Source organism: Lichenostomus cassidix, chromosome 2 (genome assembly GCF_008360975.1).
Source record: "Lichenostomus cassidix isolate B80296 chromosome 2, HeHo_3.0, whole genome shotgun sequence".
Classification (NCBI taxonomy): Eukaryota; Metazoa; Chordata; class Aves; order Passeriformes; family Meliphagidae; genus Lichenostomus; species Lichenostomus cassidix.
In genome coordinates this window covers 41,069,015-41,083,536 of record NC_139482.1, presented here as the reverse complement: position 1 = coordinate 41,083,536, position 14,522 = coordinate 41,069,015, and the positions used below count along the sequence as shown (strand labels likewise).

The 14,522-nt window shown below is 37.9% G+C and overlaps 1 protein-coding gene across 1 annotated transcript in view; it reads right to left on the bottom strand.

Moving 5' to 3' along the window:
- Positions 1-14,522, bottom strand: part of STT3B (STT3 oligosaccharyltransferase complex catalytic subunit B) — a 56,970-nt gene that overhangs the window by 25,919 nt on the left and 16,529 nt on the right. Inside the window, exons 2-3 of the mRNA XM_085051177.1 lie at positions 2,690-2,798; positions 801-1,088 (exon numbers count right to left, since the gene is read on the bottom strand). Coding sequence (XP_084907303.1) covers positions 801-1,088; positions 2,690-2,798 — 397 coding nt within the window. The remainder of the gene's footprint in view (positions 1-800; positions 1,089-2,689; positions 2,799-14,522) is intronic.

Here is a 14,522-nt window from a genome sequence, read left to right as displayed (position 1 = left end):
AACTACAGGAGAAAGCCATAGTGACCATGTACTTATGTGGAGTCACTCTAAATGAAAAGTACAGGCATGCCAGGAACACACAAGGGACAGTACCCTACAGTGTCAGTGCTGAATTAACAATATAGTTATGCTATTTGTGTTATTTCCAAAGCAGGTTCAACAGTCCAGAAAAACTCCAGCTTCCCAAAAATCCTTCATGCAAAACTCCATTACAGATGAAATCCTACACAGATTAAGGAGTGACAGACATGCTGCTTAAGCAAGCAGGCTAATTAAAAGACATAAGACTATTTTTCTAAGCACACAAGTAACACTAATATCTGACTCTAAACACCTTTGAGTATTTAATTTGGATACTTAAGTCAAAGCCCAGACCCTCCATACAGTCAAAAGCTTTCCAGAAGACAATTTAAAGCATTTCATATTCAGAGTCTACCACTTTTTGCCAGCTATATAAGGAGGGTAAAATTTGATGCACACATAAAACTAATACCTCCAGATTGAAAAACAAACAACCCCTCTGTTTGCTTTACATATATGAGCTCATCATCATTTTTATTACTACTATAGGACACACATACTTCAGTGGAACAGTGCCTTTACACAGCAAAATAAAGAGCATGATTATGGAGTGGTTCAGATCATGTGACTTCTCAGTACTTGCCTAGTCAAGAGCCAAGGGGAAGAGGGATGAGAGGAAGGAAAATAAGAATTCAATGGATTCTAAGAAAAATCATTCATTTGGTTGGAGGAGGAACCAAAAAAACCTTTCCAAAGCAAAAGACTCAGCAATTACTTACCCATAAATAGTATGTGAACTGCAGTGCAAAAATAGCTATGCCTTCATTGTCAAACGATCCTGCTACTGATCGGGATATGTAACCTGGAACTATGGCAATAAAACAGGCAGCTAAAAGCCCTGCTCCCTGGTTCCACAGTTCTCTGGTGAGCAGGAAAGTAGAAATAGCTGTAAGGCCGCTAAAAACTGGTGCTAGAAACACACATACATCTCTTATATGGACTGTCACATTAAGCATATTTAAAATCCAATGTATAAGGCCTGCTGTCACCATGAGTCCTGGGTATACCTACATGGAGAGAAAAACCAAAACAAACCGAAACACTAGGTTATTACAGAAAACTATCATAGTAGGTTTGTTTATATAAAACTTGCAATGAAACAGTAATTCTTTAAGCTGATATAAGAAGTAAGTATCAGCATAAACTCACAGAATTATTTTAATACTACTTTTAATACTACAGATAATATCTCATCTTGTTTGACATTTATCATATAATGAAAGGAATGTCATTAAAGTGTGCAAGCAGAAACTAAAATTTGCAAGAGAATGTCAAGCCAGCTAACAGTTTTGAGGAAAAAGATCAAGCCCCAAAAGCCTAAGACATCAAGAAGAAACTCAAAATTTCCCAGCCATATCCATTTTCCTTTAAAATATACTATGCCATTCTTTCACTTCTTGGTATCAATGGGGAAAGAAAATACGCGTCGACAAGACTTAATTGTTTAAAGTTGAAAAGCCAATGGAGAGTCAATTGAGTGTTGTATATTTGCAAGACGTCTGTAGACATCTTTGGATATGAAAGATTAAAATAAAGTCCTGTAAAATTGAATTAAGATGTGCTCCAGGAAAGGTAGCATAGACTTACACAAAACTATTGAACCCATCATAAAATACTGGAGAACTTTAGAATATTCTTAATAGGAATTCTACCCTCCCACATTTATCAACATTAAAAAACCCAATACATACTAGAAAAGTTAATACGTACTCAAGCTGCCTTAGTTTCTTTCAAAACCTAAGAAGGGCATTGTACTAAATTAAATTTGCAGATGACTGAACATTCCCCTGCATATTTCAATTCTTTTTTCTAAGAGGTTTTATTTTGTATAAGACAGGTATGGAAAACATGCACTTATATGTTACATAAAGATTCCCCAGTATCTCTAAGATACTAAAACAAATGGCAATTTAACTGCTACAAAAAACTTGTAAATGCCTTTAAGTGGTATTATACTATAATTAAAAAGCTTTAATGAACTTTCACACACTAAGAAACACACGGCTGCATTACTTGAGTGTTACTAAAGCTATTCCAATGAACAATATTTGCATTCTGATTTGATAACATTGTTTTGTACACCTTTCCTGTGTTGTAACTTGCATTGATACCAATCTTAACTAGTCCTGATGCTTCATACAGGCGCCACACTGATCTAATTTCACAACGTCTTTTTCCAACTGAAACCCTAACTTTTCTCCATACATACATCAAGTCTACTCAACATACAACACTGGATTAAAACTTGTACCTTAAGAGATTTAGGAAACTATTTTGAGAATTTTTTTTTTTAAATGTGTTTTCCCTTTTTTGATTTTGTGTACCAGAATTACAGGAATCATAATGCCTTGATTTATTACTATTAGAATTTCATATGTAAGGAAGTTCTGTATTTCTTGGTCACAAGATGCTGTTGGATAAAGACTGAGGCATACTGACTTACTTCATTTCTGCAGCTAAAAATTAAAAACATCTCGGTATTCCCTCTGCAGCAATTTGACAATTAAAAGTGTATTTTACTAAGATTCTCCTTCTAGGAATGTCAAATTTGTACTGAAAGTTCAGAAAACTTCCTACAAAGTCATCTTTAAGTTATTACAATACTTACAGTTCCGCCTACTATTCTTCCTAGTGGATACCATGCTCTTTCATCAAACCAATTTAAAAATTCATAAAACCCATGAGATGCAAGATGATGTGTTGATCTATAGTTAAACCTAGAAAGAAACAGAAGAAGGGTAAGGTAAAAATCAAGAACCTGTTAAGATAAAAATCAAGAACTTCAGCATCTCATTTACTATGTAAGTACAATGGTCCTCTCTAAATCTACAGAATTTTGAAGTACATTACTAAGTTCTCAGCTACTAAACACTGTATTTTCTTCATTTCTACAGCCAGTGCATATACAGATGATAGGTTACAATTTTCGGTGGGCTCCCTTTTGTGTATAAACATGAAAAGATTTTCTATCACTCTGGTAAAAACTCCATTTTTTTTTTTTATTCCTTTCTAAAGCTGCTAGTTTTCAAATATAGTCTGTCACATCCAGTCAACGCAAGACTTCCATTCTGAGACAGGCTAGCCACACAGTGCATTTTCTGCTGCTCTACTTCACGTAAAATTGAAAGGTGACTCATGCAGTAATAAGCAACAGGAATCAGTCCATTTGTTCGCACTATCAAACTAATGATGTTCCTTCAATCAGTAAGAATCTATACAATGGAGAATCTCTGCAGATTAAGTTTGATCTTCAGAGTTTGTACATCCTCTGCTGCAGAGAATTTCTTGTAGAACAAAAGGTCTCCCATGCACACCTTCAGCTCAGTCTTCCAGACATTCTACAAACCATTAAAACACATCAACAGACTGCCATTAAGGCATTCATCTTCTACCTCCCTGGCACAAAATATCTCAAACTTCTGATAACAAAACTTTTAAACTGTGAAAATGTCCGTTAGTTCTTGAAATTAGGTATCAGGCTGCAAGAAGAACTACAGTGAATGTTATCCCAGAATGGCAACTCTTTCATGACCATTCTTCCAAAGGCCAAACTAAAAAGTCTACACACATTGAGTACGTGAAGCTTTGTAGAGGAACTTTAGGCAGAGAAAAGCCTGGGTGAACATAACTTCTAAAACAAGCAAGATTCACAAAGCCAACCTTTCTAATAGATATTTCTAATTGAAATTTAGTTAACCATGTGAAATTCATTGGTTAAAGAAGCATTAAAGATTTTATTCATTGGTTAAGTAGAAGTTCAGGTGACTAAATGGAAAACCACAACAGACAACAAGATAGATGGGCAAACCACCATGAAAGGCTTCCAAAGACACTGCTAGAATTCAAGCCTAGAAAAGCTTGTGTGTGTTTTTTATTTTGTCTATTTTATGGAAGTATCCTTTTTATCAGAAATATGCATCACTTCCAACACAAAATTTTCAACTACTTTAAATTCTTTTGCATATCTAGGATTCCCAAAATATCACAGGTTTACTTTGAACCAACTCATTTCAACGGAATAAAGCTAATGCCATTTAAGACTGCAAAAACCATCAAGTTCCTAATTGTTTAATCAGTACAAGTCTAATATCTGAGGTAAAACCACACTGAGGTCATGAGCAGATCTCTTCATCTGTGGAAGAACAAAAAGAACTGAAATTCAGGTTCAGATGTCAGCAAATTTGCATGTTTCAATTGACTGAACTATCACAGCATCAGTCAAATGATATTAAAAATAAGTAAATAATAAAGAGTAAAGAGTTTTCAGGAACACTCTTTTGCATCTCTTAAACAAGCATTTATGTAGGACACATTAACTGATAAAGCTGTGGACTTTCAAAAGTCATTAGTCATATTTATATAAGAAAATTCACATGAACATCCGTCATTCTGACCTAGAAATCTTTGATTCAAACAGCAGTGTGACACTGGTTTCTAATAAGCCTACAACTAGTCCCATTTGACTAGATTTCTAAATATTAATTAATTCTCCAGTTCTGAACTGTCAACTATAATGTGATTTATGAAATGCTGTACCTGTAAAATTAGTCTCTTATCTTAGTATAGCAAGGTCTGTTGTTAATTTGTTTAGTGCCAAGTGCCTGCAGTATGGTATGAAATCAGGAGTTTCATATTGCACAGGACACACAGAACCCACCCAGCTACGGACTGGACTGAAACCATTGAAAACTCAGCCAATATTGTTATCCTAGAACTTTAAAAATGGAACAAGAAAGATGTTTACTAAAACGGATTACTTTCAAATTTTTTAATCATGACTCAAACTCACAGAGGCTACAAAAGTATGACTAATGTTTACTTTTAAAGCATTCAAAGATTAGTTAAACAAATTAAATAGGCAAGAAGAATTACATATTGACATTCTCCTCATGTTTCCAAACAGCAAAGCTTCATAACTGACTTCAGAAGGATGCGAACAACTGTCTTGTGCTTTGGCAGAATCCCATTAAGTCTTTAATAAGAATGAATTACCACTCAAAATTGAAATGCAATGTAACAGCATTTTCCTTTTACCACTTCAGAGGTAAGAATTTAATCTTCCCTCCTAATATACTTTTAGACAGACAAATCTATTAACCCTTCATTCAAAAAGTGATCGATTCTTTTGCCACAAATGAAAGCATGCAGCGACAGTTGGGCCTGTCTTTACAGCAGAAATTACTGGCAATACTACAGATACATTAATTTTTCACTGTGAGAAGACCTGTGAGAACAAGAAACAACCTTCTGGACACAAAACCAAATCAAAACAACCAAACAACAACAACAACAACAACAAAAAAATGCCAACAAAACAAACCCTGAGAAAAAAAAAAACCCACCCAAAACCCAAATCACAACAAAAAACTAAAAAAAAAAATTTAGAAGCTTAATTCAGCACATCACTTAAAAAAAGTGCCCACTTCATCTCCCCCTAGGTAACCTGCAAACGAAAGTAAATTCAATACCAACATAAACATATGCACACATCAGGAAAAGGTTGTGATGCTGCTGCATACCAAAGCCAGCTTCAGGCATGGACAAACTGGCAGCAATGGGCAGTGCACCAAACAAAAGTACAGTCTTGCAATCATATGATGATGCCAGTATTATGCTCTGATACCACTTATCCCTTCATAGCACTCTTCTCCTTTATGGACAAACCTGAACCTTGTGAAACTGTTTCCCTTTTATCCAGAATGGAGGGAGCTGCTAACAAACAGCAAGCACCACAAACCACAGTCACACCTTCGTACTATCTTGGTACTTTTCAAACTGTGCTTGAAATGCAGCACAGTGGTATCGTATTTCTACTGCAATGCTATCCCAGTATCTGCAACTATCTATAGGTTTCACAGGGGTGTAAAACAGCCCTGGAAAATACTAGAGAAACTGCCATCTTTGCCTACACCTGCATCTGGGAGATTCAGAGGCTGCAATTCAGGTTTGGGGGTCACTGCCTGCCCCAGTTCTTCCACCTGCAGCAGCAGCAAGAAGAGATAATATTTAGGGTTTTTATCCAGCTCCCTCCTTCTGACCTACTACACCTTATCCACGGAGACACTGGAACTGCAGTACACTGCTAGTTACACTGACTAAATAGTATGCAGCACCATGTGACAGAATCAGAGCAAAGGAAAGGATCCCTTTTCTGCCACCCTCAACTGTCATACCCATCTGATCTTGAGGTATGGGAACAGTTTACTGGTTTCCTAAGATTCCTTCTTATCCTCCCTCACCCCCCAGAGGCAAGTCAATTTGAAACAGAACAGAGAAGAATAAAGAACAAAATTATGTGAAGCACATGTTAATTAAATGCTTTGCTAGAAAGACTAAGACAAATACTCAGGTTCTCAGTCCATGCTGTAAAGAAGATACACACTTGCTAATATTCAGCTAAGGGCCTGACACCAGTAAGCACTGACTTCTTATTTTAGCTGACGTTCTAGGAGTAAAAGTGATGCTCTGCTGTTCTCCTTGCCTCTTTCTGTCAGGTCTATAGTTTGAACTGTCTCCTCTTCCATGCGCTGCTTTAAAGAATCCTAAGCCTTTGCAAATTTCAGAATTCAAAGTCCCAACCACCAAAATTAGGCTGGTATTGTAGTTTGAACCTTTGGGGGATGTTCTAATGATCACCTGAGTGCTCTGTGTACAGTACCATTAATTTTGTGGCACAATTGGAGATACCTACATTACAGCTGGTTCAGTAGACAACTGAAGATAAGTTAATAAAGACATGGTGCTTATTTTCAATACGTATTTTAACATAGAGTATAAGCAGCAACAGCAAAATAACTGAAACAGAGGCATATTTTTTTTAGTAGCAACATTAATTTAGAAAGCTTAACTAGGCAACTTGCAAACCAAAGCCTGTAAAGTTTTCACTTATATATTATGCACTGTTAATACATAATCTTAACTATCTGTTCATGCTTAGGTTTGATTTTTATTCCTTGCTATGAACTGCCTTTTTGATGACACATGGTACTACTGTAAGATGATTACTTAATGCTAGTCACAGCAATCACTCTCTATCCAGGAGCTACAGAATTCTCCATCACTTCACAGCAACAATTACTGCTATATTTATAAAGAGATGTCTTTGACGTACCTAGGTTTAGTATTTCCTTGACAAACTACTACTTAAGGTGAGTATTAAAAAAATTCAGACTGCTAAGAAAATATGAACATATAGAAAAGAAGAGCACACATACAGCAGTGCGATTACTTCATACAGATCTTAACAACACTTAAGGCAAATTACACTGACAGTGATGGAATTCATTTGACCCCTCCATTCCAATGGAGTGCAAGATCAGTGTGTTGCTTCTTGTGGGAATGGTGACTGTCTAAACCCCAATCAACTTCATGCTATTATTGCCCCATCATCTAGACTTTTTATCCAGCATTTTATAGCCATCTGAGAATATGTAATCTCCTTACAAGCAGAATCTGTTGAAAATTTTCTAAGCCTGCAATTATAAAGGCTTCTGTGCTGTAAGAAGCTGCAGATGCACAAAATTTTCACATCTGCAAACTCAGAAAAATGACAAGATACAAACTGTGAACATTACAAGCTATCCGAGTAATTCTACGAGTCAGTTTTTAATGCAAATGTAGATTACAGAATCAATTCGGCCATACAGCATCTAATTAGAGATGGCAAGCCTAGATTCTTGAAAAAGATAGTTGCAGATTGACTCCATATCCGACATATTCTTTGCATCCAAAGGAAGAATATATTCAGTAACACTTTATGGAAAATCTAATGAGAAACTTCAGTAACTTCCACTGAAACGAAGAAACATATATACAGTATTACATATTAAATTTTAAAACACCTGCTTGCCCACATACTATACTACAAGCACAACATCCTGCAAGCCTCATTCTGAGCTCCGTATCTGCAAATAAGCAATTAACACTATGAGATCTGCATAATGTTTTTAAAATGCAAGTATAGCACACATCAATCACATAATGAATTCAAGGCACTATGGAAGTCTTTCTCATCAGGAAAATCTTTACTTGTGTTTCCTTACCTTACAAGTAAAGATTTTGGTAAGTGTATATGGACACTTAAGCCATTTTCAAATAAGATCAGAATTCTGGAGCAGCAACCTACACAGACAAACTTACTTATGGTAAACAGCCTTTCCTAGTGCCCACAACCCAAACACAAGGTGCTAGACCTCACAGTAAGAATGGAGAAAACATACAACAAGCTCTACCTGTAGCAGAACCCATGAGAGGTGGTCCTATTTATCTGAACCAAAACTGACATAACTCTGCAAAACGGAAGAACAACCAGGCACTTTTATTTTGGAAAAATCCCACATTCCTTTATTTTTAACTTACATTCATGTCAGTGGAATGGTTTTACTGGGTGTTAAGTCTAATACAAACATACACGAAACAAATTGTCCCTAATTAGCACATTTATATATATTTGAAGTCCTTATGTAGCCACAAACCCTTTTTTTTCCTAGAATTTTTCTGGATAGTTACCTATCATGGTTTTATAAGGAAGCTGTTACCACTTTGCCCCCTCAAGCAGAACTTCTGCACCTCCCTGGACAACAAACACTCAGGGAGTCAAGAGCACATTAACTCTATCCCATCTTTCACAAGGGACACAGAACATGTTTGCACAGTCCTTGCAAAACTTGACTGAAAGATGATTATTAAGATAAGTCCACCAGAAAGAAAAAATAAAAGCTTTGACTGATCTATAGGGGTTTTTGGTGCTAGTAGGGCCATTTGAAAAGAGAAATACACATCCTGCAAGCTGGCTGTCAATCACAAGCCTAATGTTTGATAAAAGAATTGGCAGCACTACTGCCATTCTGAGCTTCCTCAGGTTCAAAATTGGTCATGGACCTGCTTTTGATTTCAGATTTCATACCTCTGGGCAAACCCACCCACTCAAAAATGTGCCTAAGGCTCCCTTGTTATACTGAAATTAGTAAGAACAATGAAGTATCAAAATGCAGTGATGTAGCCACCTAACTTTGAGAAATGATGGAAATTGAGTCAAAGAAGGAAGAAATTTCTGCTCTTGGAACCCAGCTGGGAAACAAAACTCCTCCTTTTTGTAGTATCTTTAGACTGATCCCTGAGGGTAAACCAGTACAAAGCCAAAGCAGAAAAAAAAAAAGAGGTGGATGACACAATCAGCAGGGCACCCATTTTTTCTGCAACATTCATTTTTTCTTCCAACATTCAACTAAGCTCAATGGAAATCCTGAAGAATACCAGAATGTTTATAGAATAACCATTAAGAATTACCATTAAGAATATCAGAATGTCCCCAGTGTGTTTAAGGAGGATTACAGCATTCCTACTGCCACTACTTGGCATGGTATTTTCACTGCCTGCAATAAGATGTTACGCTTAGCAAGTGCTAAAATCAGGAACTTCAGGCTGCCAGTAGCTTAATGATTCAAAATTCTACAAGGAGCATACAGTCACTCAGCTTCTTCAGAGAACCCAGGGTATCTCCAATATTTCTGCTAAAAAACTGTGAGCTTTTGAGAGCACTCCATGATCACAATTTATACTTTTCACACAATATACCACCATCTGAAGCCACGATATGCTTCCCATCACCACTGTAGTGGGCGTACATCTGTCTACAACTTCAGACACTTCCCCTGATGCCTATTAGGCTTTTTCATTACTTTTTCTCTGTCTTGCTTTTGAACTACTCCATATCTCAAGGCAAATTATTATTAAAAGCACTGGTTTTATCAATATTAAAAGGCATATGTTGCTAGTGAATTCTGCCATTCATAACATGTAACAACATTTTAGACCTAAGAAGAAAGTGATGATGACATTTTTCTTGGGACAGTCAAAATTCCCAAGAGGTTTCAAAGATAAGACAGAAACAGAATTATTCTGGAATTCTCACAGGCAAAAACTGATTGCTTGTTTTCTTTTCTACGGACATACACTTTACCCCAGCTGCTACACTACAACTGGCATCCAGATTGATGACAATATTGGTTCTGTATCTTTTGACAGCATCAATTCTTGAGAGGCATCAATTCTCTGCTCAATAAAGTATTAACTACCACAAACTCAAAAAACCGTATAGTGGTATGCCTGTTACCCTCTGAATGCTCTTGGGCTACTCTGTGGTACAATAAGCCACATATGCTGCAACTCTGAAGGCTTTGTACAGAATTCAAGAGTATGTTCAAGAGGGTGTTTCATCCAGACGAAACAGATTTGTGCTGTACTTGTTTTTAACACGATGGATGCAGCTTAACTCCAAGGTCTTCTAAGTTAAATGCTGCTACATAAGGATCTGCTTGGCAGGAAGGAATTAACAGGCCATTAGCTGAACAATATATTTTAAGAGCAAAATATTCTTTCTGTGAAGAATCTGATACTAAAAATCAGTAAGGTGAACATGACTGCTTCACAAGAAGTACCAGTAACCCTATTAAACTGATCCCAAAAATACCAGCTATCTTGTAGCAAGATCTAAAATGTGCCCAGAAGAGAATACTAACTTTTGTAACAGTCTGAAATACAGAGTACAATAAAGGAAATTTATTATTAATTGCAGGTACTTTAGTTATATTTTAACTACTTGGGAGTCTGTGGCACAGCCTTCATCTCTATTACATAATGAAGTCACCTATATGTTACACTGCAGTGGCAACCGAGGAAGTACCAGCTACACCAAAATGCAGTTGAACCAACTTCACTTGACTTCCCATTAAGTGAAATTTAAGAAATCGGTCTGGATGGTCTGGCAGATGGCTTCTACCCTGTAAAATATAAGACCTGGTAAAAAGTAAACAGGACTCTTAGAAAGGCTCCAGATTCCCCACATCAGAGATGATATTTAGGCAGTGACAATCTCATTTCTGGCAGAACATTTAAACAGTTATAGCACCATAGAAGAGCTTTAGCAGAAGTTATTTTGTACACTCCCCAATAGGCAAGAGTCTGTTACTTGAACTTTTGTGTAACATGACAAAGGGTAAATCCAGCCATAATCAGACATTAGATATCAAACCACTCAGTACAAATCATGGCAACATAAGGTTCTTCAGCTCACAGGAATTAAAGGCATCTACGGTGTTGTGGTTGCATGTCTAAGTCAGTTTATCAAGTTAAAAAAAGGTAGCATTTCATCCAAAAAATCCTTATATATTTGCTCTTTAGTACATTTCTTAATGCACCTGCCATTCTTCCTCCTGCATCTAGGTCAGTTGCCCATGCCTGAATTCTACAACTATACTTTCTTTCCATAGGTCTCTCTGTATGTAGATCATGTTTAGTCCAAGAAGCTGGATCTCTCACAGTGTGCCTGTTGAACTCCATCTGTTGCAATATCGACTGACTTTTGAATACAATGACTGCTGAGAAAATAAAAGTTGTTTCCAAGTAGATAATACAAAGCATCATCAGAGAAGAACAGGCACAGTCCAACTTGAAAAATTTCTATCCTGTGATTAACACCAGGTTAAAGACCTAATTTTATCTAACTTAAATATGTCTGCTCAAACTATGCTTAACCTCTCAGTAACCTGGCATAAAAAGACACAAATATTGCATTCACAAGGACTGTAGAAGGAATCAGACAATTTCTACCCATGGGTATGTATGTTTATAGACAGAACATCCTGCAGAACACACCAGACAACAAACAGGGTTTACAGGAACCTTGAGACAGATCTAATGATGCCCTAAACAAATAAAGCTGAAAAGAAAAAGGCATGAATAAAGCCCAAAGTGCCAAAGGGCAAGGGGGAAAAAAAAAGTATTCCCAACTCCAGGATGCCTTCTACTGAATTACACATGCAAATTCAACTGTGGCAGTTATCCTTCAACTAACCTTTGCTAGCTAAAAGGAGAGCAGAAGCGCTCCTAATCCGCTTCTGTGTGCAAGTCGGACAAATTAGCTTCAATCACAGCTAAAAAGCAAACCACTCTAAAGACACCATAAAAGACAACAAAAAATGCTTCTATAAATACATCCACAACAAAGGGAGGGCTAAGGAGAACCTCCATCCTTTGCTGGATGTGGAAGGAAACAGTGACAAAGGATGAGGTACCTAATGCTTCTTAAGACCAGCTGTTGTTTGGGTACCCAGCTTCCTGAGCTGGAAAACTGGGATGGGAAGCATAATGAAGCTCCTATAAACCAAAGAGAAATGGTCAGCAACCTACTGCACCACTCAAACACACACAAAGCTATGAGGCTTCATGGGGTCCATCCAAAGGCACTGAGGGAGCTGGCAGAAATATTCACCAAGCCATTTTCAATCATTTCCCAGCAGTCCTGACTAACCAGAGAGATCCCAGCTGACTGAAGACAGAAAATATGATGCATACCTACAAGAAGGGTCTGAAGGAGGACCCAGGAAACTAGAGGCCTGTTAGTCTGACCTCAGTGCCAGGGAAGGTTACAAAGCAGATCGTCTTGAGCACATTCATGCAGCACATACAGGACAACCAGGGCATCAGGCCCAGTCAGGGTGGGTGTATGAGAGGCAGGTACCTCTTGACCACGCTGATTTTCTATGACAAGGTGACACACTCAGTGGATGAGGGAAAGACTGTGGGTGCTGTTTACCTAGACTTTACTGAAGCCTTTGACACCATTTCCCACAGCATTTTCCAGGAGAAACTGCTCATGGCTTGGATGCATGCATTTTCATTGGGTTAAACCCATCTGGATGGCCAGACCCAGAGAAAGGTGGTGAATGGAGTTGCATCCAGTTGGCAACTGGATCCCCAGGGATCAGTGCTGGGGCCAGTCCTGTTTATTATCTCTATCAACGATCTGGGATGAGGGGATCGAGAGCACCCTCACTCAGTTTGCAGATGCCATCATGTTGGGCAGGAGTGCTGATCTGCTGAAGGGTAGGGAGGCTCTACAGAGGGATCTGGACAGGCTGGAACGATGGGCTGAGGCCAATCGTATGAGGTTCAACAAGGTGAACTGCTGGGTCCTGCACTTGGGTCACAACAACCCCATTGACTACTGCAGGCTGGGGGAAGAGTGGCTGGAAAGCTACCTAGCAGACATGAGCCAGCATGTGCCCAGGTGGTCAAGATGGCCAATGATGTCATGGCCTGTACCAGCAATAGTGTGGCCAGCAGGACCAGGGCAGTGATTGTCCCCCTGTATTCAGCACTGGTGAGGTCACAACTCAAACCCTGTGTTCAGTTCTGGGCTTCTCACTCCAAGAAGGACATTGAGGTGCTGGAGCAAGTCCAGTGAAGGGCAATGGAGCTGGCGAAGGGCCTGGAGAAAAAGTGCCATGAGGAGCACCTGAAAGAGCTGGGATTGTTCACTCTGGAGAAAAGAAAGCTCAGGGCCTTACTGCTCTCTACAGCTGCCTGAAAGAAGGGTGTAGCCAGGTAGGGGTCGGCCTCTTCTCCCAGGTAACAAGTAACAGGACAAGAGGAAATGTCAAGTTGTACCAGAAGAGATTTAAATTATTCGGTATTTGGAAAAATTTCTTCACTGAAAGGTTTGTTAAGCACTGGAACAGGCTGCCCAGGGAAGTGGTTGACTCACCAACCCTTGAAGTGTTTAAAAGAGGTATAGATGTGGCACTTAGGTACATGGCAGTGCTGGGTTAACAGTTGGACTCAATGATCTCAGAGGTCTTTTTCAGCCTAAATGATTCTATGACCTCAACTATTTCAACTGATTTTATTCTGAAGCAGATTAAAAGTATCCACATGATGTATTAATACAGTCCAACAGAAGGGATGGTGCCCCTAACTAAGGGCAAAAAAGAGTCCCAGCTGTTTGCAAAGTGACTGTATATTCTCACACTGGAGAAAATTAATGTGGGAATACGATGTCAGCAATAAAATAAACAAATAGCAAGTTGCTGAAAACCGAACATGGCCTTCATCTTTCCTCTCAATACACAGAGTGGAGTTTATCTTTCTATCCATACTTTGCATTCAGACACTTCCAGTGTCTAATTTAGTCTCAAATAAGCATGGCAAGCAGAATTTAAAATCAGTTATCAACTACTTTTATTTTATTTCTTTCATACTGTTTCAAGTAAGTCTAAATGAAAAAGAAACATTAAATTTTCACTGATTTTAATTTAACCTGGTAAGAATTGTACTTAATGGTTACCAGTGTTTCTTTAAAGACTATGCACAGGAAAAACAAGTGTAATAACAAAATGTTATTTGCTTTTTAGGTATTTTCACAGAAATGCTAAAGATTAAGTACTTTGATGACTGCAGTGCTCAGCATTTAAGACAGTATTTATAATTAATATTAAATTCCTGCCATGTACAATGTAAAATTGAAATTACATGTTTATTTTCTCATTACATGATAAAATTTCTAGTAGTGCTCAGTCTTACTGTATTGCAGATATTGAGCTATATCACTGTGCTCCTCTGTCATTTTAGTAAAATCCAATTAATTCTTAGAAATGACCTTA